Raw genomic sequence first — 24,363 nt, 5'->3', positions numbered from 1 at the left:
GGTACCTTCCCTGACCTCTCATTGTTTAACCAAGTGCCCAGTAAATACTGATTTTGTGAAAGGATGAATGGCTTTTTTCTATGAAAACCTCTTAACTTCCCTATTTACAAGTCTCTCTATCATTTTGACAACCATCAGTACAATTTCAATATTATTTTTAGCCCTGAAATGATGCCCTTTAGAGGAACCCTGAAAGAACTTAAGACTCGGAAAGCTTTAATAAGTCTGTTTATTCATTCATGGAATATGTAATGTGTTCCATTATGTGAACAGCGATGGACAGGGTGCCTATGCTCATGCCACTTACACTGGAGGGTGGGAGGAGAGGCAATAACCATGAGAGGCAGGGAGTGGTAAGGTGCTGGGAAGAAAGCTGAGCGTGGGAAGGGAATGGGAACCGACGGGTGAGCTGTTTTAGATAAGGTGGCCGGGGAGGCCTGTTTGAGGCGGTGACACGAGCTGAAGCCAGAATGAAGCTGAAGCCAGAATGAAGCGAGTGACATGGAAATGCCTGAGGGAGGAGCGTCCCAGGCAGAGGAAACACTGTAAGAAGCCGGGAGAGACCGAGTTTCAGGGAGGAATACTAGGAGGCAGGTGGAGGGAGAGAGTAGTAACCCTCATTATAGACTTGTGATGTGTGACTACTCGGCAAAGGCCTGGGGGTTGGAGGTCGGAGCCCATTTAATAGACAAAGTGAAGGCTTGCAAGATCCAAGCGGAGGATGGGTTTGGTCTGACGGTGCGACAAGGTGCCTGCGCGGGGAGGCAGGGCAGAAGGAAGGGCGGTGTGAGTCCAGGCCGGGCTTGAGATGAAGGCGCTCGGACCAGGGAGGAGGAGACTGGAGGTGCTGAGACGGGTCAGGAGGCACTGAGCGACGCCTGCTCGGGAGGCCCAGCCCCAAGCTGCCAGGTGGTTTCAGGCACTCAACTCTAGAAGGATCACCTGCTCCTCCTCCAGACGGCGGGATGCACAGAGCGGGCAACAGCGCCACAGGCCTGGAGTCCCACGGGCCCGGATGAGCCTAGACCCGCGCTAACAGCCGAGGGTCTCGGCGCTGACCGACCCCTCCGGCCTGCCGGGTCCTCACCGGGAGGAGGTCAGCAGGACGGACTTCACCCTCCAGCGCACCTGCCCTAGAGCCGGCCGGCGTCCTCCAGCTCAGCGCACCCGCGCAGGCGCAGAGGGCCCCGCCGCGCGCGCCAGGCTCGGCCTCGGCGTGCGCATGCGCCCGGCCTCGCTCGCGTGCGCCTGCGCCGAGTCGCGGTCAGTTTAGTTGGGAAACCGGGAGGGCGTGGGGCACAGAGTGGGGACCGGCGCGCGGCGGGCTGTCCGGGGCCGGGCGGCGCGACCTTCGCCATGCCGGGGATGGTGCTCTTCGGCCGGCGCTGGGCCATCGCCAGCGACGACCTGTTCTTCCCGGGGCTGTTCGAGCTGTTCCTGCGGGTGCTGTGGTGAGGGCGCGGGGCTCTGCGGGCGGCCCCGCCGAGGAGGGAGCGGGCGGGCGGGGGTCCGGGTTGGCGAGCCGTCCGAGAGGAGTGAGTGGCAGTGTCGTCAGGTCACCGGTGCCCAGAGTTGGCCTTGCGTCCCTTGTCTAGTCCTCTCCATCGCCCGAGGAGGTCGGTGCTGTTATTCTCCCCATTGTACAGCCGGCAAACTGAGGGCAGAGCGGGGAGGCGTGCCCGCGCCGCCCAGGTGGGCCCTGGCGCTGCGGGGCGCCGGCAGCCCCCCTCCCTCCCGGCCTCTGCGGCCCCGGTGCCGAGCCCTGGCTGAGAGCCGCCGGGACTCCCTTGCCTCCCGAAAGCCATGGCCCGGGGACCTGCGTCCTCAGCCAGCGGCGCCGCGGCACCTGCCTGCACGCCGCGCGGCACGCCCAGCACCTCGAGGTGCACCTGCCCGTGAAAGAGGCGCAGTCGCGCGGCTCGGAGCCTCCTGAGCCGCCTGGGGCCGCGTTCCGCCACCAGCAGACGGGCTTGGCACATGCCCTCTTGTCTTGCACAGCCTGGGATCCGTGGGAAGTGGAATTGGGGCCCTGAGGTCTGTTCTCAGAGGGCTCAGCAAGGAATAATACCGTTGTTATTATTATTATTTTTAAAAGTAGATTCTCGAGGGGAAAGAAAGGAAAACACGAAACGTTGGGACCTGCTACTGAGTAGTTTCATAGTTTTCGAAGCTAAGCCTTTCCGAGGTCAGTTCCCACTCTTTCTAGCCGCGGGGTCGTAATGTCACAGAACTGACAAAAGCGTGCGTTACCTAGTCCCTTTCCCCGGGGACTAGGATCCTCGGGCTTCAGTCCTAATGCCGGGCTCTTGCCAGGCGGCCGTGCCCTCTGCTGCGATAGCTCCAGTGGCGGTTGCCACCTTTCATCACGGAGCACCGAATTGCAAAACGTTCGTGTGTCCACAGTGCTTCTCCTTTGCAGTTCACCGTGCTCTCCACCGACGCGGCTGCAGGCTTGCTGTCTCCCCCCGGGCCTTTTGTGTTAGACACAGCAGGCTGCAGTGTGTGCCAATCCATGCCTTGTTGAGCCACAGAAGTCAGATTTCTCCCGTTAGTAACTTAGCAGGCGCCCAGTGTGTTGGTTCGTGCATTTCTGAGGCGTGCTGTTGCCTTCTTTCGGCCGGAAATGCCGTTACTGCCTTGCAGCGGGCACAGAGTAAGAAGTTGTGAAGCACGGGGAGTAGAAAGCTCGTTGTAAAAAGTCATGGGCCTGGGTGACTCTGTAGATCTTTTACCGATGAGCACTGTGTTCCAAAGCCAGCCTCGCCTGTTTAAGGGAACGATTGGCTCCTTTTATTTCTTTCTATCGTGTTTGGCAAAACCGCTCCTGGACTGACGGCTGACCCTCCTTGTTTCTCAACAGGTGGCTCGGCATCCTGGCCTTGTACCTCAGGTACCGAGGGAAGCTGGAATGTGCTCGGGGGGTCCTGCTCAGCAACTACATGGTCGTGCTCATGGTTCTCCTGGCGGTGATTATATGTACCATGTTGGCCATCGTGTACGTCAGCACGAGAGGTAAGGAGGAGCAGGCTGCGCGGCTGGCGTGGCGCGGTTGGTTGGAGCGCTGTCCTGTGCAGCGAAAGGTGGCAGGTTCATTCCCGGTCAGGGCACGTACCCGGTGGTAGCGTGTGTCAGTACTGCATTCCTTTTTGTGGCTGAGGAACGTTACAGTGAATGGCTGCACCTCATTTTACTCACCCATTCCTCAGTCCGGGACACGTGGCTGGCTCCCACTTTCTGGCTGTTGCAGATAATGCTGCTGTGAACATTCACATGTTTCTGTGTAGACATGGGGCCAGGACCTTCAGGGAGTTCACTGGAAATCCTCTTGGCTATGTGCCGAGGGGTGGGATTGCTATGATGGCGCTGCTTCCCTTCTGAGGGACGGCTGGACTGTTTTCCAAGCAGCTGCACCATTTTCCTTTCCCCCCAGCAGCTTATAAGGGTTCCAGTTTTGAACAACACTTATTATTACATAGGTCCTCGGGTTACGTCGGAGATCCGTTCCTACGGATGATAAAACGCGATTTTCGCTGTTAAGTCGGAACCCACCTACATAAGCATCTACGTCACTCACATGGAGCACACACACAGCAGTAATGAAGTGAAGCAGTAAAAAGAATTTAAAAGATAACAATTCCTGACCTTTACTTGTGGTAAATATATAATAAGACACATAAAGCACATATGTACATACGTCGAAATGATGGAACTTTTTTTTATATAAATAAATGGGAGATGGCGACGTAACCACAAAACGACTCGGACGAAACCCGAGGACTGCCTGTATATGGCTTCTTTTCTTTTTTAAAACATTTTGATTGATTTCAGAGAGGAAGGGAGAGGGAGAGAAAGATAGAAACATCAATGATGAGAGAGAATCATTGCTCGGCTGCCTCCTGCACACCTGCTACTATGGATCAAGCCCGCAACCCAGGCATGTGCCCTCGACTGGAATCGAACCCAGGACCCTTCAGTCTGCAGGCCGACACTCAATCCATTGAGCCAAACTGGGTAGGGCTATATGACTTCTTTTTAAAAAAAGTGTTTTTATTGATTTTGAGAAAGAGAAAGAGAAACATCAATGTGAGAGAAAAACACCCATAGGGTACCTTCCTCATGTACCTCTACTGGGGACCCACCCCTCCTGGGTATGGAGCCCAAAACCTGGGCATTGTCCTGCCTGGGAATGGAACCAGTGACCTGTTGGTGCATGGATGACACGCCAACAAACTGAGCCACACCGGCCGGAGCTACGTGCCTCTTGGTCACAGCCATCCCAGTGGGCGTGAAATAGTAGCTCATCGTGGTTTTGATTTGCATCCCTGATGAGTAACAATATCAAGCATGTCTTTGTATGCCTAGTGGCCATTTGTGTATCATTTTTGGAGAAATGTCTATTTCAGTGCTTTGTCCAATTTTAAATTGGGTTATTTGTCCTCTCGTTAATGAGTTACATCTCTTCTTAATGATCATTTCCCCCTCCATGTCGCCATTCTCTGCAGACAGACACTTAGCTGGGAAGGGTGGAAACTTCCCTGTCGATGCTCCGGTTCACAGGAGGAGCTGAGTGCTCTGGGCCTGAGAAAGCGGGGCTCCCTCAGTGACACTGCCCCGCGAAGGCCGGGCATGCCCCCGCGTCGTGGCCGCCCCCGCGTCGTGGCCCAGGTCTTATCACTGCTTGCTTCAGGATGCTTGCAGGTGACGAAACCGGGGGCGTAGCTGATACAGTGGCAAGAAACTGGCATTTTGAAATGATAGATTGAGACGTACAAAATGGTGGTTCGTGAAGACGCACACAGAGAGAAGTGTTAGTGGCAGCGTGTTTCATGGGGAAAGTCTTGGGGTTTGGATGACCAGGAAGCATGGCGTGCGCCCGCTGACTGGGGCAGGTGGCAGAAAACAGCTCTGAGGACGGAAGCGTGGGGTCTGCAGCAGAGCCGGCTGGTCCTGTGGCTCAGTCCCGAGTCCGGACTGGCAGTGGTGCTGGTGCTGAGGAGGAGGAGCTGTGAGTGTGCGCACCGGCTGGAGCGGCACCGCCACGTTAGTGAGCCAGGATTTCTGAGAGATGAGGTATCGAGATGGTTCTCATTTCAGATACCATTACCTAACCTCTGTGCCCTTTCTGTTCAGGTCACGCTCTGATTAATACACCATGTTTACAGCTGTAATCATGGGTTCAGATGTGAAGCAGTAAGTGTAAGCTTTTCCCCCAGAATGTTTTCCTTCAGATAGGTTTTGGGGAGTCAGGGCCCAGTCACACCCTGTGATGAATGGCCACATCTCCCAGGCACTGGCACACGCTCACCATCACAGCATGGGAGGGGGGTTTGCCTGCCCAGCAGCCTCCTCCAAACAAAACCCAGTTTAACTCAGGACACCCCCCTCCCCTGCACATGCCAGTGCATGTGTCACAGAGCCTGGCCCTCTGCCCAGCTCAGGAACGATGTCCGTGTGTCAGGGACTGCTTCAGGAATTGACATGTGACCAGTTGGGGTCATGACATTCAGGGAATTTACTGGGAATTTCTGGAGAAGTCCTTCCTTGCTCCCCTAGGACTGTCACCCCTTCTGGATGATGCTGTGCGTGGATGAGCTGCTGAATTCCTGCTGCGGTCAGGCCAGGGATGAGCACCAACACCGGGGAGGACGGCGCGGTGGGGGGGACGGCGCGGTGGGGGGGACAGGGAGCACGATGTCGGCCGCAGTCGGGCAGGTCTTCCTGGTTTGGAGCCACTTTGAGTTGGATTTCCTGTTGCTTGTGGTGAGAGACATCGCAGCTGAACTGAAAACAGTGTGTATTTCATAAAAACCTGCTAGCTCAGTTGCCAGTTTGTTCCAAATGATTAACATCACGTGCCGTAGAATAAATATGTAAGCTTTAGTGAAACATACCATACAGAAAGTTTAAAAAAAAGGACGAATGGGATAAAAATATGAGACTTAGAGCCAGACTCTTTCATTAAAAGGGCTTTTGTGACAAATAAGAAAAAGACCAATAGTTGGTAGAAACATGGGCCGAGATCACGAACAGTTACATAAACATCAGTAACGTGTACATAGTTCAGCCTCCATCACGCAGGAAAAGTTCCCGTGGATCAAGCCTGGAGTCGGAGGCTGCAGGAACAGGCGGCTCGTCTTGGTGGTGGGAATGTCATTCGGTTGAATCTCTGGGCAGCCCCGTCGGGCTGTGTGTGCGGCTCCGCTCTGTCCTGTATATTTGAAGGCGCGCAGAGTCCTCGTGGGGATGTCCCTGTGGGGTCGTTTATAGGGACGAAAGGCTGGAACAGACTCAGTGTTGTCGGGGCCACTGGCAGGGGAAGTGTAATTCAGGCCTGTGATGCCTGCTGTGCCCCGAGGGAAAGTCGGGAACTGCGTGGACACAGGGAGTCTCCACTCGGCTAAGGGACAGGACGTGGCATTAACGTGCTCCCGTTTTCTAACGCGGATTGTCCACTCTCACGTTCTGTTCACGCACGGATTGCGGGAGGCTACGGAAGTTAACTGGAATCGGGTCAGCGGTGGAGGCGGATGCTTTATACCTATTTGAACTGTTTGTACTTTTTACCTTTCCATGCATTACCTGCACAAAAACAAGTGTTTTACAAATTGTAAATTTTAGGTATATACATCTTTTAATGTAGTTTTATTGATTTCAGACAGGAAAGGAGAGAGAGAGAGACAGAAACATCCGTGATGAGAGAGAATCATTAATCAGCCGCCTCCTGCATGCCCCACACTGAGGATGGAGCCCACAACCCAGGCATGTGCCCTGACCGGGAATCGAACCGTGACCTCCTGGTTCATGGGTTGATGCTCAGCCCCTGAGCCACACCAGCCGGGCTTGACTCCCACGTTTTTGATGGAACAGCCTCGATGTGAGAGGTCTGCCATTCCCTGTGTCTGATTCCCGGACATTGAGCATCTCTGCATTTGCATCTCAAAAGCTCGTTGCTCATCTCCTGCCAGAGAAGGTTCTACAGTGGGTAGAAGTGTTGAATCCAAAGACTTGTGCCTGGTGAAGGGTTACTTCACCGAGACTGCTGGGACATAACATCCAGGGGTGTAGCTTTCTTGTTAATCATGACGCGTTGCCTCATGGGGCCTCTGCAGCAGCCAGGGCCACACCAGCTATGCTTTTTCTTGAGAAGAAAATAAATACCTCAGTAAGATAAAAATGTTTTCTGGGCCGAAACCGGTTTGGCTCAGTGGATAGAGCGTCGGCCTGCGGACTGAGGGGTCCCAGGTTCGATTCCGGTCAAGGGCATGTACCTTGGTTGCGGGCACATCCCCAGTGGGGGGTGTGCAGGAGGCAGCTGGTCGATGTTTCTCTCTCATCGATGTTTCTGGCTCTCTGTCCCTCTCCCTTCCTCTCTGTAAAAAATCAATAAAATAAGATAAAAATGTTTTCTGGGCAGGCACAACTATGTAGAGGGGACTTTCTCAGTGTCCGTTTCTCTTCTGGAGCCTTACCCAGAACTCCATTCCTGATTCCTTGTTTGTGCGTTTGTTCTGTTCACGCAGCAGCCACAGGTGCCTTGCCGATCTGGGGGCTGCTGGGTGTCGGGCACTACTCCCTTATTTGGGACCCCGTGCTCCCGGGAGGAAGCAGGGGCGTGTGCAGTACTAACTTCCTGTTTTTCCCCTCGGTGATCGGCTGTTGTTATCCAATAACGGCTCCGAACTTAGGACTGGATTTTTCATGCTGCACTCACCGTCCCTCGGAGAGATTGCCGATTCAGTTCCCTTGTAAGATTTGTCTTTGTGCCCAGAATGAGACCCCATGGTGTCTAATATATTAAACAGTAACTTTAGCCCGGCTGGCATGGCTCAGTGGTTGAGCGTCGACCAATGAACCAGGAGGTCATGGTTCAATTCCTGGTCAGGGCACATGCCCAGGTTGCGGGCTCCATCCTCAGTAGGGGGCGTGCAGGAGGCAGCTGATCAGTGATTCTCTCTCATCGTTGATGTCTCTATCCCTCTCTCCATCTCTCTTCCTCTTGGAAATCAATAAAAACATATTTAAAATAAAATAAAATGTGACTACATAATTCATTCTAATGGAAGATAATTTTGGATTTTAAAAGTGATTTCCTTATCAAGTCATTCTTTAGAACTTGGATTTATTGTATTTGTTTCAATCATATGGTATTTTGGTGTCACTTAAATTAGTGTTGATCATAACATTTTCTCAAAGGGAGAGGATTGACGATGCATGCAGGCCTCTATTGGTGCTCGGATGTGTTTTACACACACAGCACACATGTGTCTAAAATGTCAGGCTTCTCTCAGTGGTCTTGAACCTCAGAATTACTGCTTCCCAGAAGGGAGGCAGAGAGCCAGGGTCATAGTCACGGGTCATACTTTAGAAAGTAGCTTCTGAGCTCAGCCTCGGGTTCCTCGTTTGTGAGCGGGGAGGTGCCTGTCTCACGGTCATCTGATAACGGAGACAGCGTCGCGGTGCCTGTGGCCACGGAGGGCTCCGGGACTGCAGCTCAGCTTGTCTGTCGGAGCGCGGAACTGGTTCTCTGTGTCTGCCTGGACTCATCCTGTTTATGCTCGTCCCAGCGTAATTACCAATAGCACCTTCTTTTGCTCTCAGAAGTATCCCAATTTGGACCCTAGTTAGGCCCCCGAAGCGTTTTTAAACCCGGCTAAGTCCAGGAAGCGAATCTGAGGCTGCCTGTCCCAGCTCCCCCCTTACGTGGTCACGTGCGCAGTCTCAGGCCTGGGTGACCAGTTACAAGTAGGAACAGCAGGTGGGGTGCACGCAGTGCCGGGGACGCCCTGGCGGCCGTGCTGCTGTAGAAGGCAAGCCCTGCGTCTCCGAGGAAGCGGGGGGCCAGCCTGAGTGTCTTCTGTCCTAGGAACCATCTGCAACCCCGGACCCCGGAAGTCCATGTCGAAGCTGCTGTACATCCGCCTGGCGCTCTTCCTGCCCGAGATCGTCTGGGCCTCCCTGGGGGCCATGTGGGTGGCAGAGAGCACTCAGTGTGACAAGATAGTGGTGAGCGCCATCATCGCCACCGTCGTGGTCAGGTGAGCGGTCCCTGTCGTCTCTCCCGCTTCTTGTCACACTGTCACACGTGCACTTGAGATGTAGGTGAGCAGAGCTTCCTGAGGGGCGACAGACAGGCCAGCGTCACCAGGCTTCCCAGCGGTTAGAAACTGGCCGTGCTGAGGACATGGAAACATCCAGAGCCACCTGTTCACACATGAGAAACACTTCACCTCCCAGCATGCATCTTTAATAGGTTTTTATTGATTTCAGAGAGGAAGGGAGAGAGAGAGAAGCATCAATGATGAGAGAGAATCATTGATTGGCTGCCTCCTGCACTCCCCACACTGGGTCTGTGCCCCACACTGGGCATGTGCCCTGACCGGGAATCGAACTGTGACCTCCTGGTTCATAGGTCGACGCTCAACCCCTGAGCCTCATCAGCCGGACTTAGGCATTTATTGATGGAGTCTTCTTTCTTACCGGTTCCCATTTTCCTATTCCCTCCCTTCTCACACAAGAAGGTGGAGGGCCTGAGGCCAAAACAAGGGCAGACACTAAGGCAGGATGGGAAGGAGTGCACTGGACAGAGTGTAATGCACTAGAATAAGACTTTGGCATTTCCCAGGCTAAAATGTTTTGAAGTGAACTTGCCGTGTCCCCGTGTTATATGTAAGGAAGTGGACAGCCATGCTGACGGTGCCGTTCCTGGCCTCGCCCCCAGGGGCAGCAGAGCCCCCCTCAGGGCCACCTCCAGTAGAGGCTCGCTGTGAACCCAGAGCTCGCGCATCGGACAGCCTGGGACGATTTAAACACCGAACCAAAGGCCTGTCAGGGCCGCGCTCCGGCAGAATTCTTTTGGTTTTACCGGCCAGAACCCTGAGGCCTGAGGAGTAAGGGCGGGTCCTGGTCGGGCTACACCTCTGCCCACGCAGCCCTTTCTCTTGTGATGTCTTTGTCCTCGGGGCTGTGGTCTTCGGGCCTCATCGGGAACTTTCCAGGGGAACACGCTGCTCCCTCAGCCAGGTCCTGGAGAGCTGCGTCTCCCTGGAGGCCCTGGGCCGCCCTCTGCGGCCTCATCGCCGGGTCCTCTCTGTTTTGCAGCTGGATGATCATCGGCTCCACGGTGGTCACCATTATGGTTGTCTTCGACCCGCTGGGGCGGAAGGTGGCGCGGTACTCCTCTGCGGGCCCCACCCTGGCGTATAACCCCGAGGCGAGCCAGTTCGTCGGTGGCCTCAAGACGGCAGCGACGAGCGTGTGGGAGAGGAGGATGAGGCTGCTGTGCTGCTGCGTGGAGCAGGACGACCAGGCGCGCATGGCCTTCTCCAGCACCGCCGAGCTCTTCTCCACCTACTTCTCCGTAAGCTGCGGCTCAGCCGCCTGCGGAGCCCGTGCTTCTGACGTCAGAGGAGGGCTCTGCACTTTGGGCTCCCCCCACACACACACACACATAAAATAGGTCCCGGAGGCGACCTGTGGGGGTGGGGGGACACTGCTCCCTGGATGAGTACTGAGGACTCAGGGCGTTAACGGGGGGCCCTGCGTGTGTGACCCTGCCCCTGGTCAGTGCCTCCTGGTGTTGACACCTGTTCGTTCCTCTGTCAAGATTTTGAATTAGTTTTTAATGAACTGAATACGTTTTCAAGGACCTTTACACATTGCGAATAATTCATAATTCGCCAGTTGTCTTTTCACACCCTCCAGCCAGCTGTGTGAGCAGACGTGGGGGCGGGGGCGGGCACTGGCTTCTCTGCACAGCGTGGTGGACACGACCGGGTTCCTGCCTCCGAAGGAAAGCTGGAGGAGACTGTTCCATGCGGAAGGGTCACCGCCCTAGAGTGGCTTCTCAGTGTCTTGGACACATTCGTTTTGCTTTCGCACTTAATGTGTGTCTTTTCATAAAATGGCCCGATAAACTGCCCTATGTTCACGCGAGACCACGTCAGGGAGAGTGCTCTTGACATCCCGCACCCGGGGCCTTTCTCAGCTCTCTGTCCAGGCTGGGCCTGTAGCCAGCAGCAGCCTCTGTGTGGGGATTAGGAGTGTGTCCCCGAAATCATCTGAGAGGAGTGCTTCAGCCTGGTCTGAGACCGGTGGAGGGAGGAAGGAGGATCTGGTCTCCTTGGAGGAGGCCGTGCCTGCATCACGGGCAGAGCTGAGAGCTGAGAGGTCAGCTGGTGGGTCCCTCCAGGAAGGGCGGGCCTAGGCCACTCGGCTGCTTCCCCAGCGACGGTTCTTCCTGAGGCTGCTGTGCCTGGCGGTGTGAGCCCAGGCTCACCCCTCCCTCCCTCCCACGGACCTTCCACAAAGCCTTCGCAGCAGCTTCAGCTTTGAGAGGGTGACCCTGGCTGACGCTGGCCGCCACTACAAAAGGGGCAAATCTACCCACTGACTCCCCCGCTTCATCAAAGATGGGAAGTAGATTAAAAAGAGCTAAGTCACTTGAAGAGAAATTTTAAAATGGAGAACCACCCAGTCCTATGTTCTCCAGTCGAGTTGTCCGAGGGCAGAGTAACACACATTGAGCTCACATACAGGAGGAGTCCCGAAAGGAAACTTTTTAAAGCACCTTTTTACATATGCCTGTGCCTGTGTGTGTGCGTCTGTGTGTACCTGTGTGTGCCTGTGTGCGTCTGTGTGTACCTGTGTGTGCGTGCCTGTGTGTGTGCCTGTGTGTGTGTGTCTGTGTGTATCTGTGTGTGTGCTGTGTGTGCCTGTGTGTGTGTGTGTGTGCGCACGTGGGGACCGTGTAAACGGGTGTAAGGGACTCGGGGGCCATCCTGCTGAGCTTTACGACAGGCCATGTGGCTCCCCGTCCAGGACACAGACCTGGTGCCCAGTGACCTCGTGGCGGGCCTCACCCTCCTCCACCAGCAGCAGGACAGAGTCAGGAAAAACCAGGCGCCGAAGGAAGTGATCAGCCATTCCCCAGGGTCCTCCCAGGTGAGCCCATGTCTGTCGGGTGTACAGTTGTGACATTGACACCCATTTGTAAATCTTTTTAAAGGAACATACACACACACAACCTCGCCAGCAGCAGTCCCAGCAGCTGGCTGGGAACCAGATCTGTGCCTCGTGCTGCTTGTGACCTGTCACCGTCAGGTGCGGCAGCTTCCCGTCACCGGAGTCAGGGAGAGGGCCATGCCCGGCCACTGCGCCGGCGCACTCTCTCAGGAAATGGGCCACGAGCCCACGTTTCAAACATTCCTCCTGGGGGGCCTGACTCCCCGGGGTTACGTGGTGCTCTCTGCTCTGGGCCTGGGGAGCGGAACAGCTCAGTTTTGTTGATGAGAGTTCCTGCCACGGGTTTTATGCTTTTGAAAGAGCACTTCCCACATAAACACATGGTTTCTCTGCACCTCATCCGGGCACCCAGTTCTCAGCTGGCGGTCACAGCGGCGTGCACATCGCCGGTCTTCACCTGCGTCGGGCAGGAAGTCGGTGGCCCTGGCACCGGGCAGCGGGCGCCGGAAGGTCCTTGGGGACTTGCTGCCGGCTCACTGCACGTGCTGTCCTGTAACGTGAGGGTCCGTCTCGGCCGCACTGAAGGGCCAGTTCTCCCTGTGGGCGGCTCGGAGAGGAAGGGGCGCAGGGCCTGCAGCTCAGGGTCAGGGGTCAGTGTGTGGGCCTCTCTGGAATGGGCCCCTAAACCAGACGCTGTTCTCTCCGCAGGAGGACGGCCTGGACGCAGAGCTAGAGAACTTCCGCCACTACATGCCGTTCGCGGCCGCTGCCTACGGCTGGCCCCTCTACGTTTACAGTAACCCGTTCACCGGGCTGTGCAGGCTCGGGGGCGACTGGTAGGTCGGCAGGGGTGGCCTCCCCCTCCTAGATGTCGCTTACTGAGGCTCCCATACATTGTTTTCTAAAAATAACCTTCCTTCCCTTTAAAAAAAAACTTTCTGTTTTGAAATATTTTAAAAACTGCCAGCGCAGCACTAAGATTCCCGGTCTCCGTGATGGGGAGCCGCCAGTGGGGCTCGTTTCGGTCACGTGTGCTGTGCGCTCTGCATAGTTGCCCCTGAACACTGGCGATACGACACCACGTCCCTCCGTCTCCAGGTACTTCAGCCTGGATTTCTTAAGAACAAGAGCATTCTCTTCTGTAACTACAGCGCAGAGATAAAACTCATCATTCATCATTAGCTCTTTAAAACTTGTATTCAAATTTTTGCAATTGTCCCAGTGATATTTTTTAAAATATATTTTTATTGATTTCAGAGAGGAAGGGAGAGGGAGAGAGAATTATTAATGATGAGAGAGAATCATGGATTGGCTGCCTCCTGCTCGCCCCACACTGGGGATCAAGCCTGAAACCCAGGCATGTGTTCTGACCGGGAATCGAATCGTGACCTCCTGGTTCACAGGTTGAGACACAACCACTGAGCCACGCCGGCCAGGCAGAAATATATTACTTCCTAAGGGCCATTCTACGTTAGCCAAACAGTCCTGGAAATTGTAAACTCTGGTCCTCGAGTTTGCTAGAGAAACAAGACGGGTTGAGACCCCTGGGGGAGGGGCTCAGGTTGTCCGTGTTTTTAGTTGCAGAAGCAGGACAACAGAGTATGACGTGGTTGGAGGCGATCAGCTGCACTGCCATTTTGGCTCCGTCCTGCGGGTGACAGGGCTCCAGCACAGGGACTTCATTCACATGAGCTTCCACGACAAGGTAGCGTGCACAGCGCTTCCGGACTGCCTCGGGGTTCAGAGTCCTTTGGATGCTGATGGAAGTTATAAATTACTAGAGGCCCAGTGCACGGATTCATGCACCAATGGGGTCCCTCGGCCTGGCTGCGGGGATTGGGCCGAAACCGGCTCTCCAACATCCCCCGAGGGGTCCCGGATTGTGAGAGGGCACAGGCCAGGCCAAGGGACCCCACCAGTGCACAGTCGGGGCCAGGGAGGGACCGTGGGAGGGCTCCAGGGCATGTCCAGCCTGTCTCACTCGGTCCCGATCGCCCGGACCCCAGCAGCAAGCTAACCTATTGGTCGGAGCATCTGCCCCCGGAGCATCTGGTTAGTGCATGTCATAGCGACTGGTCGAACGGTCTGACACTTAGCATATTAGGCTTTTATTATATAGGATTCCCCTGGAAAAATGTGCGTAGACACACCTACCGCACACTCTCCCCAGGTTTTGCATGTCATTTCAGGGGCTTTTGAGCCCCCCAAACCCACACAGGTTTAGCCTGAGGTGGAGCAGGAAGCCTCCAGCAGAGCTCCCTGTGTCGACCCGGCCCACCGGCCAGTGAACGGCAGTGGGGGGTTAGTCCCACGCGGTGTCTGGAGCTGGTTAACACTGGTTTCGGGGCCTCCGCCCACCCACGTGTGGCGTGCAGTCGGAGGGGACCGGGAGCACGGCACTGGGGACCCTCAGGAGCTTCTGTGGCCTGCCCTCTGAGGCTCGCGGCTCTGCAGGGACCGTCACGTGGCCCCGTGTGGTGGCTCTCGGGTGCTGCCGCACAGGACGTCCTGGAGCTTCCCAGTCCCCGGAGGTCCAGGCCACGGGGTCCGGGAACTCCGAGGCCCTGGCAGTGGGACCCGGCCCAGGAGCCCCCGTGTCGGCGTGTTCCTCTCCTGGGAACCAGGGAAGTGAAGGCGGCAGTCTGTCTTTACCGCTCACCGTCAGCCAGGGCCGTCCTCACGGCATGCCGTCACTGGCCGATGGCCGTGCGAGCCGGGCGCTGTGTCTGCGCTCCAGCCGGGCCGTCCTCTCCTCGGGAAGCAGCAGCAGCAGACCCAGAGGACCGGGCACTCCGTGTCCTGCAGGGCCGGCTCCGAAGGCAGGAGCTGAGTCCCAGCTTCACCGGTGCTTGGTGCTGGCGAGAGGGATGCGTGCCTGGCCCAGACCTCTGTCTGCTCGCACGTCAGGGAGGGGCTCTGACCTGCCCACCGAGGCAGCCCGCCCCGCCCAGGGCAGCCCAAGGCCATGGGACCAGCAGCTGTGGGGCCAGGCCCAGAGGGCGCCCTCTGGCTGGTTAGTGCGGAGCTGGTGCCGGGCTGCGGGGGGCGGGGGGGGGGCACACCCGCAGCACATGGCGGGCCAGAGGCGGGAAAGGAGACCAGGCACGTGTTCCCGGGAGCAAAGGCAGCTCACGGAGCCTCCTGCGCACAGCATGCGCCTCGTTCGGGGCGGGCGCGCCCTTGGGCCTCACGCGGCGTCTCCCGCAGGTCTACGAGCTGCCCTTCCTGGTGGCTCTGGATCACAAGAAGGAGTGCGTGGTGGTGGCCGTGCGGGGAACCTTGTCTCTGCAGGTGAGGAGCCGACCTGAGGCCTGGGAACGGGGCGCAGATGCCGGGGAGCCCCCAGTGGCAGCCCAGGAGCCACAGTCCTTTCCCGCCTCACGGGAACCCCCGGGCGGGGAGAGGGGACGCGAGTCCAGGCTGTGAAAGCTCCTTTTGAAAAACGGCCAAGTCATTTCCTTTTCGTGGAGAAACTCAGAAACAGACACCAGGGGGGTGGGTCCCCGCTCGAGGGGGTGCCCGTTGACTCCCCTGGTGCGCCTGGCCTGGCCCCCAACCGGGGTGACCCCTCGAACTTTTACTCCCACCCCAACGCCAGAACGGGAAGTAAGTTGAGCAGTGCTGGCCGAAGTTGCACCACGCTGTGGGCACGCCCTCGCGGCCCGAGGTCCTGTGTGGATCTCAGGGGCTGCCCTGCAGGGGCTGCGTGAACCTCCTGGTGTCCCCAGCCCCGGACCTGGCCACCTGGCCTCTGCCCTGTGGGACCGGCCCCCTCTCCCTTTGTCTCATGTTGGTCTCTTGGCCGTTCCTGTCTCATTGCCTGGCTCCCGTCGACTCTGCTGGCCCAGAAAATGCCTGAAGGCGACTCCAGAGCCCGAGCCCCTTCCTCTGCCCTCTGCCCGGCTCTTGGGGCACGGCTTGCAGCTCAGCTGGTGGCCAGGACCTGGCCCAGAGTCCAGAGCCTTCCCTCCTCCAGCCTGCTCCCCGTGGGCCCCCCTTCCTTCTAACAACGTGGCCTGCAGCGTCTCCTCCCTTTCTGCCCGGCGTCTCTGCCCATCTCCTCCCCGTTCCCAGCGCACGGCCCGCCCTGGCCCGGCTGCCTCTCCTGGGCCGGGGGTGGTTTCCCACCGTGGTGCCTGCCCCTCGTCTCACCGCCCCGTCTGTCCTGAGCGCTGTCCACAGACCCTCTTTCCAGGCCTGGGCAGACCTCCCCTCCTTCTCAGGAAGCCCAGCGGAGTTCGTGTTTCTCGTCACAGCTCGCTGGTGCTTTCCCACCTGACCCAGCGCCTTCCCGGCCCCCTGGGTGCCGGGAGCTCAGGGGCCCCGTTCCGAGCCCGCGGCCTCGGTCACCTGTGCAGCCTGGTGACGCGCAGATGTGGGGCCCCTCGCCCGCGGTTGGGCTCACCGGGTCCTAGGGACACACCCGCCTCACAGGCCCCTCTGCCCGGATCCCCTTGCTGTGTCCATTGCTGGGAGCCCCTGGGCCAGGCCCGCCACCTGCTTCTGACCCAGGAGACCGCCGTCCCCACTGTCCCTCAGGGGGCCCCGCCCGCCCAGCCTGACGCCCCTCTCCCCGCGCTCTTACAGGACGTCCTCACGGACCTGTCGGCGGAGACCGAGAACCTGGACCTGGGGTGTGAGGTGCAGGACTGCTCGGCACATAAGGTAGAAGCCCGGGGAGGCCAGGATTTCCCAACCCCGAGTCTCCTGTCACCGCCTAACCAACAGCAGCTCGCGCCAGGGGCTGCGCAGTGGGTGCTTTTGGCTCCCAGTGCAGGTTCCCTGGCAGCCTGTCAGCGGCTGGGGGGCAGCATTGTAAGAGGCGGGCTCAGAGCCAGGGTCACTTGCCAGGAGCCTCCGGGCGCCTGGACCCGCGGACGTTGCCTCCCTCGTCATCAAAGGGCTGCGTTCTCAGGGCGGGCCCCGACCGCAGCGCGCCTCCCCGGCTGAGCCGCCGCCGCCAGGGCCTGGCCACGGCCTGAAGCTTTCCATGCACACGGCACTTTTCACTTTAACTGTCAGTGCGTTAGACATTCAGAGCGCCGTGGCCATCACCTCCATGCCACCCATCAACCCTGGTGCCACTGAGTCCCAACTCCCCTCCCCGAGCCCCACCCCACCATCCACTGTCTGTGAGTTTGGTTGCTCTTGGGACCTCCTGTCAGAGGAGTCGGTGTCCCTCCTTTCATGACGGGGTTGTTGCCCTGTGCACCCTGTTGTCAAGGTCCGTCCACACCGAGCACGTGTCAGGGTTTCTTTCCTTTTCAAGGCTGAACAGGATCCACTGCTGCACACCTACCCCTCGGGCCACCCAGTCCGTCAGACGGGCGTGGGGCTGCGGTAATGTCGCTGTGCCCGGGGGTGTGCAGGGGTCTGCTCAAGTCCCGGCTTCTTCCTTCGGGTGTAGACCAGAAGTGGGATTGCTGGGTATTGATTTGACATTTTTAAAAATATATTTTTATTGATTTCAGAGAGGAAGGGAGAGAGATAGAAACATCAATGATGAGAGAGAATCATTGATCGGCTGCCTCCTGCACGCCTCCCACTGGGGATCGAGCCTGCAACCCCGGGCATGTGCCCTGACCAGAATCAAACCTGGGACCCTCTGGTCTGCAGGCCGACGCTCTATCCACTGAGCCACACCAGCCAGGGCTGGATTTAACTTTTTGAGGAACCCGAACCGTTCTCCAGCAGATGCACTGTTTCACATCCCACCAGCACGTATGCCAGTTCCTGTTTCTCCACGCCGCGCTTCCTGTTCTGTACGGCACCTCCTGTGGTGTGGGCGGCCTCACTGTGGTTCCATGTGCGTTTCCCTGGTGACCAGTGAGGCTGCGGGGCGGAGGCTTGAGCCCTTGAGGGGAGTTTGAGACGATACCAGGAGGGATGTGAGGGTGCGGGGCAGGGGGCTTGTGCTGTCTCACACACTGCATGTGTTTCCAGCTAAAACGTGTCCCTCAGTAGCCGTCACTTACAAACAAAACGCCCAGCCTCACAGAGTCCGTGTTCGCAGGCGTGTGGCTCAGTGGTTGAGGGGTGTTTCGCCGCCACCAGCTAGAAGCGGGCGGAGCTGGGAGGGTGAATGACCTTCCTCTCACCCTGGGCTAAGTTTTTGTGCCCCGACCCGTGAGTCTAGTTGACCACTATTGGGTGCGTATGAGGAAAGCGTAAACCTTCTCTGGAACATGGGCCAGCCAGAGTCTGGGCTTGGCTGCGGTTCGGTTCCTACAGGATTTGCCTCGCCTGCAGGTCAAGGCTGTGAGGCCACAGCTGTGGCACTTGGGGCCTGGCTGACCCCCCCCCCCCCCCCAGGCCTCCGCTCCGGCTCCTCCAGCAGCAGCCCTTCCCCTCCACCTGCCCTCTGCTCTGGGCTCGTCGGCAGCAGCGTCGCCCTGGCACTGTCCGTAGTAATTGGAGTTGAAAGCTCTGTGCCTGAGAACGCCCTGGCACCTTGTCTGTGAGGCGTGTGCCAGGGGGACACCAGCAGCAGGTGTGGGCCAGGTTGTGTGGCTCTGACGGCCCAGAACCAGACCCGGGACGGGTGCCCGTGGTGCAGAGGGAGCTGACGGCGCCCATGCTCGTTGGGGAGGGGACCTGGGCGGCCTGTCAGTGCCGTCAGCCTTGCCCAGCTCTCTCTTTCCGGACGGAGGGCGGCGGCCTCGGCCGTGGGAACCTCCCAGGTTTGATCGCATAGTCTCCCCCGTCGGGGCTGCTTGCCGTTCAGGAAGCGGTGAGGTAGCTGTATTTATTAGGAAGTCTTACATTTTATTTTTTGAAATTAAATCAAAGCCCGCCCTCCCTAAAATTCACTTCTGCTGGTCTACGTTTTGCCTTTGCAGGAACAGGGGACACTTAATCAATGTCACTGATTCAGAACTTTGTTTTAATGCCATTTTGAAACCTGAGTCATTCATGATCTCAATCTGACCAACCATAGGGACTTGGCCAGACTAGACTGGTACATCCACATGGCAGAACACTCCGTAGCTACAGAAAACGCCGTAGAAATACCCACTGGTACAGCAGGAGGTTCCTGATGTCACCCATGTGTTCACGTGCCCACCTCGGCACCGGGTGCCAGGAACACAAGAGCAGCGGGCATGGCCACTGCCCAAACGCTGCTCTGCTGGGGGCACCGTCACAAGCAAGTGCCGTGCACCCTGCCGTCGCCGTGTTGGAGCGGCCTGCCGGCCGTCACTAGCCGCCGCCTCTGTTTCAGGGGATGTCTCAAGCTGCCAAGTACCTGTACCGCCGCCTCGTCAGCGATGGGATCCTGAGCCAGGCCTTCAGCGTTGCTCCTGTGAGATGGTCCCTCCTTCCTTTCATTCTCCGCCCTTAGCTGTTGGGTTTGTGACCTCGCCTCATCCCACTTCTGTCCTTTAGGAGTACCGGCTGGTCATTGTAGGGCACAGCCTGGGCGCGGGCACGGCAGCCCTGCTGGCCATGATGCTCCGAGGCACCTACCCCCACGTCCGGTGCTACGCCTTCTCCCCGCCCAGGGGGCTGCTGAGGTAACGAGCGGGCGGGGAAGTCTGGAGTTGAGACTGGTCTTGTGTTGGTGACTTCATTTTTCATCCTCAGAAGTGTCTTCAAGTCCTCTTTAATTGAAGAAAGACTACACAGCCTTTCTTTTAAAAAAGATAGTTTTATTGATTTCAGAGAGATGGAAACATCAGTGATGAGAGAATCATTGATCGGCTGCCTCCTGCACAATCAAGGATGGAGCCCACAACCTAGGCCTGTGCCCTGACTGGGAACCGAACATGACTTCCAGGTTGATAGGCTGACACTCAACCACTGAGCCACGCAGCAGGGCCTAACCAGCCTTCCGTGGTCTGTCCGACCATGGCTTTGACTTCCTCAACGATGGAATGCCAAATGACATACACCCTATTTTACTCGTTTCAGGCACACAACACAGTGACCCAGTATTTACATATATTGCAAAATGATCACCACGGTGTCTAGTTAATATCTGTTACCATGCATTTTTTTCTTGTGATGAGAACTTTGATTACTGTTAGCAACTTTCAAATATGCAACAGTGTTAACTACAGTCCACTTGTTTTATAACTGAACTAGAGGCCTGGTGCATGAAACTTGTGCACAGGGAGGGTCCCTAGGCCTGGCCAGCAATCAGGGCCCATTGGGGCCTTCCAGCTGCCGGCTGGGGCCTTTCTTCGTTCCATGCCACCCCCTGGTGGTCAGCGCACATCACAGCGAGCAATTGAACTCCCTGTCTCCCATCGAACTCCTGAGGGGACACTGTGCATATTAGCCTTTTATATATAAAGATAAGCACTATGGTAAGCACTAGCTCTCTGATATCCCCTGAGGGGTCCTGGGTTGCAAGAGGGCACAGGCCAGGCTGAGGGACCCCACTGGTGCACGACTGGGTAGGGGAGGGACATGGGAGGTTGGCCAGGCTGGGGAAGAGACTGCGGGAGGACTCCAGGGCATGACCGGCCATCTCACTTAGTCCCAATTGGCCGGACCCCAGCAGCAAGCTAACATAACAGTCGGAGCATCTGCCCCCTGGTGGTCAGTGCACATAATAGCAAGCAGTTGAGCCTTTAGCATGTCATTAACATATTACGCTTTGATTGGTTGAACGGCTGACTGACCAGTCAACCAGATAGCATATTAGGCTTTTGTTATATAGGATGTTTCTACCCTTTGAGTCCCTTTGTGCATTTTGCTCACTTCTGCCACCCCTGCCCCTCTCCGGGCAACCACCAGTCTGTTCTCTGTATCTGTGAACTTGTTTTTTAGATTCCACATGTGAGTGAGATCATGTGTGTTTGTCTTTCTCCGGCTGAATTACTTCATCTAACACAATGCCCCAGGCCTATCCACGTTGTTTCAAATGGCGAAGTTTCACTATTCTTACGCCTGAATGGCACTTGTCAGTGGGCACTTCCGTTGTCTCCGAATTGTGGCTACTGTGACGCACGAACGTGTTCGGTGGAGAAATGAAACTTCACTTGTTCTTTTTTTGGAATTCCAGCAAATCCCTTTATGAATACTCCAAGGACTTCACTGTGTCCCTTGTCCTGGGCAAGGATGTGGTTCCCAGGTCAGTCTGCTGGTGCTTCGTCTGGGGCTGGGTCGCTGAAAAGACCGAGTACTGAGCACCAATCTGATCTTTTGACCAACAGGCTAAGTGTGACCACCATGGAGGACTTGAAGAAGAAAATCTTGCGGCTGATTGCCCATTCTAACAAGCCCAAGGTAATGTGTGCCTGCAGGGGCCTGAGGAGGCTGTTTCTAAATTCAGAGCCTCAGCCCAGTGCAGGTGACGCTGCTGCTGCGCAGACTTGGTTGCGATTTGCCGTTGTACTTCGTAGCCCTGTCTGTGACCCACAATATCCTGATGCCTTTGGCCCCAAAGCTCAGAAAACAAGGCTACCAGCTAGAATGTGTGACGCAATGGTAGGGCCGTCCTGGGGAGTAGTAGGCAGCCTTTCAGAGTGGGGACACGAGCCCTGGTTGGTGATCTGTGGTTAGAACACCGGCCTGCACACCGAAGGGCTGTGGGTTCAATTTCGTCAAGGGCACATAGCTGGGTTGTGGGTTCGCTTCCCACCCCAGGTTGGGGCACATGTGGGAGGCAACCAGTCTGTGTCTCTCTCCCTCCCTCTCTCTGAAAAGCAATGGGAAAGTATCCTCTGGTGAGGATTAGAAAAAAGAATGGTGATGTAGAGAAGGCTATCCATGATGGACTGAAAAGTTAAACCCACAGGATATAAATAACAGATACATGAGCTTTGATGAAAAAAATATTAAAAAAAAATGTTTTATTGATTTTTACAGAGAGGAAGGGAGAGGGATAGAGAGTTAGAAACATTGATGAGAAACATGATCAGCTGCCTCCTGCACACCCCCTACTGGGGATGTGCCCGCAACCAAGGTACATGCCCTTGACCGGAATCAAACCTGGGACCCCTCAGTCCGCAGGCCGACGCTCTATCCACTGAGCCACACCGGTTAGGGCTGATGAAAAAAATCTTAATCTCTCTTTAACCTTTGTTTTCTGACTTTTTGTTGTTGTTGCTAATCAGAAAAAATACTAAGAACTGAAAATAAACTTTCTCCTTATCAGCTACCCCCCACCCCCAATTCAAAACTATTAGTACCTACCACCTTTGAGGGAAGAGTGAAACTGGTTTGCAGAGTTGCCTGAAAAGAATTAAGGATAATTTCGCCTCAAATTCTGCATGATTTGGTTTTTAAATATTGCTTCTAGTATGATGGCTTCTTTGCCCAAGAGACACCCGAGTTTAGGCCCAGTGGCCTCCACACTCCTAAGATCGACTGCACTACAACGCGAGGCACCTGCCCGCGCTCCGAGAGCTGCTCCCCCTCCCCAGCTCCGGGCGAGGGGAGCCCGAGTAACAAGAACGCCGCCTCTCGGGTCTCGCCCTTTAGTACAAGATTTTGCTGCGCGGCTGCTGGTACGGGCTGTTTGGAGAGGACACAGATGACCTTCCAACAGAGCTGGACGGGGGCGACCACAGAGACCTGACCCTGCCACTTCTCGGGGAGCAGAGCCTGCTGACACACAAGTCCCCAGGATACAGATCCAACGACTCCCCCTTGGGGTCCCCCACCAAGTACCCCCCTCTCTACCCTCCTGGCAGGATCATCCACCTGGAAGAAGAGGGTACTTCAGGGAGGTGAGCCGTGGGCTGGGGGCCCTGACCTGGCTCAGGCCACACACCGTCCGTAATGAAACACGCGTCTGTGGAGTTCAAGTCCAAGTGATGCTTTGCCAATTGATTGTCTCTCAGGTGTTCCTGTTACAGTGCCCAGTATTCTGCAAAGTGGTCACAGGAGTCAGAATTCAGCGAAATCCTCATCGGCGGAAAGATGCTAACAGACCACTTGCCGGACATCCTGATCAAAGCCTTGGACAGGGTGGTGTCCAACAGGGAGGCCTGCATTTCCTGTCCCACCCCAGGAGGCTCCGCATAACGTGGACGTGGTGTAACCACAGCGACTGGAGAGCTCCAGGACTGCAGACGCGGACCGTCATTCTTAGACTTGGTATCCAAGTGGATCCTGTGATGCCAGTGCAACGACAGGCGTTTGACAGGCACTGCACGCGAGGCTAATGGCTGAGCGGTCCGAGAAGCCATTTTATCATATTATCAGCACAGCAGGCTGAACGCACACGAAGCTTCGCAGGAGCCCGTCCCGGGACCTGCGGATTCCCGCACCTGAGGACGGCCCAGGACAGCGCGCGACTTGGCAGCCAGGTCTGATCTGTACCCCCACCCCCGCCACTTCCCATGGCAGGGCCTTGTCCCTGCTCAGAGGAGCCTGAGCTTGGCACCCAGATGTGCAGTTTAGCGAACTGGATTCTCCTGGCTGTACACTCAGTCCTCAGCTGGGAGGGTGCAGACCGGGGTTTGCTCCTGGTGGCACTAAGGATTGGCCCTGAGCTCCTAGTGGGAATCAAGACCAGACCCGGTCAGGAAAGTGAGGGGACAGCTCCTGCCCGCGGGCCGCAGCCCTTCCCTGTTTACACGCTCACATGCGCTCACACGCTGGCCTTGCTTCACCCGCCCAGGCCCCAGGTGATGTAAACAGCCTCTGGCTCTGGGAGTCGGGATGGGTTCAGAGGTCACTAATAAAGCGCTTACACGGCTACAGACTGGAGATTGCATGGACATCTGATTTCACTCCAACCCACAAAGCCCATAAAACGAGGGTAAAGATTTCTTTAAAAAGCATAAGCCTGGCCCCAGCCGGTTTGGCTCATGGATAGAGCATCGGCTTGCGGACCAAAGGGTCCCGGGTTCAATTCCGGTCAAGGGCACGTACCTTGGTATTAGGCTCCTCCCTGGCCCAGGCCCTGGTCAGGGCTTGTGCAAGAGGCAACTAATTGATGTGTTCCTGTCTTTTCCTCTCTCCCACTCTCCCTAAAAAGCAATGGGAAAATAGCCTCAGGTGAGGACTAACAACATGAGCCTGCCCTGGCCAGTGCGGCTCAGTTGCTTGAGCATTGTCCCATGCACCGAGGTCACCGGTTCAATTCCCAGTCAAGGCACATACAGGAGGCTCGGCTGCATTTACACAGTAATAATACAGACACTCAATAATGAGCACCAACCACAATAGCCATACTGAGGAAATGGGAAAGGGGCTGGGCCGGAGGTATAACTGGGAAACAGAGCCCTCAGATCTCCCGCGGTGGGAATATTGATGGTAATGGCTGAAACAGGAAAATCCAACCACTAATAAAAGCACAGGACTTAGACTGACCCCTGGAGAGGGGCCGGCAGCTGATTCATCACCAACTGGTTGAATCAGTCCTGCCGTGCGATGAGGCCTCCATAAACACCCGGAGGGTGGTCCTGAGAGCTGCTGGGCTGGTGAACATGTAGCTAGTTGGGGAGA

General features: G+C 56.5%; 1 protein-coding gene across 1 annotated transcript; it reads left to right on the top strand.

Moving 5' to 3' along the window:
* The first annotated feature begins 1,288 nt into the window (after positions 1 to 1,288).
* DAGLB (diacylglycerol lipase beta) lies at positions 1,289 to 23,882 on the top strand. The gene is made up of 15 exons (XM_008155998.3): positions 1,289 to 1,451; positions 2,861 to 3,012; positions 8,864 to 9,035; positions 10,099 to 10,357; positions 11,818 to 11,940; positions 12,670 to 12,797; positions 13,540 to 13,666; positions 15,169 to 15,252; positions 16,549 to 16,626; positions 19,181 to 19,261; positions 19,345 to 19,472; positions 20,969 to 21,037; positions 21,120 to 21,192; positions 22,390 to 22,637; positions 22,752 to 23,882. Exons 1-15 carry the CDS (start codon positions 1,357 to 1,359, stop codon positions 22,933 to 22,935), a joined length of 2,001 nt encoding a protein of 666 aa, XP_008154220.2. The 5' UTR covers positions 1,289 to 1,356; the 3' UTR covers positions 22,936 to 23,882.
* Positions 23,883 to 24,363: the final 481 nt, after the last annotated feature.

Source organism: Eptesicus fuscus, chromosome 6, assembly GCF_027574615.1.
Source record: "Eptesicus fuscus isolate TK198812 chromosome 6, DD_ASM_mEF_20220401, whole genome shotgun sequence".
In the NCBI taxonomy this organism is placed as follows: domain Eukaryota; kingdom Metazoa; phylum Chordata; class Mammalia; order Chiroptera; family Vespertilionidae; genus Eptesicus; species Eptesicus fuscus.
This window is presented reverse-complemented; position numbering and strand designations above follow the sequence as displayed.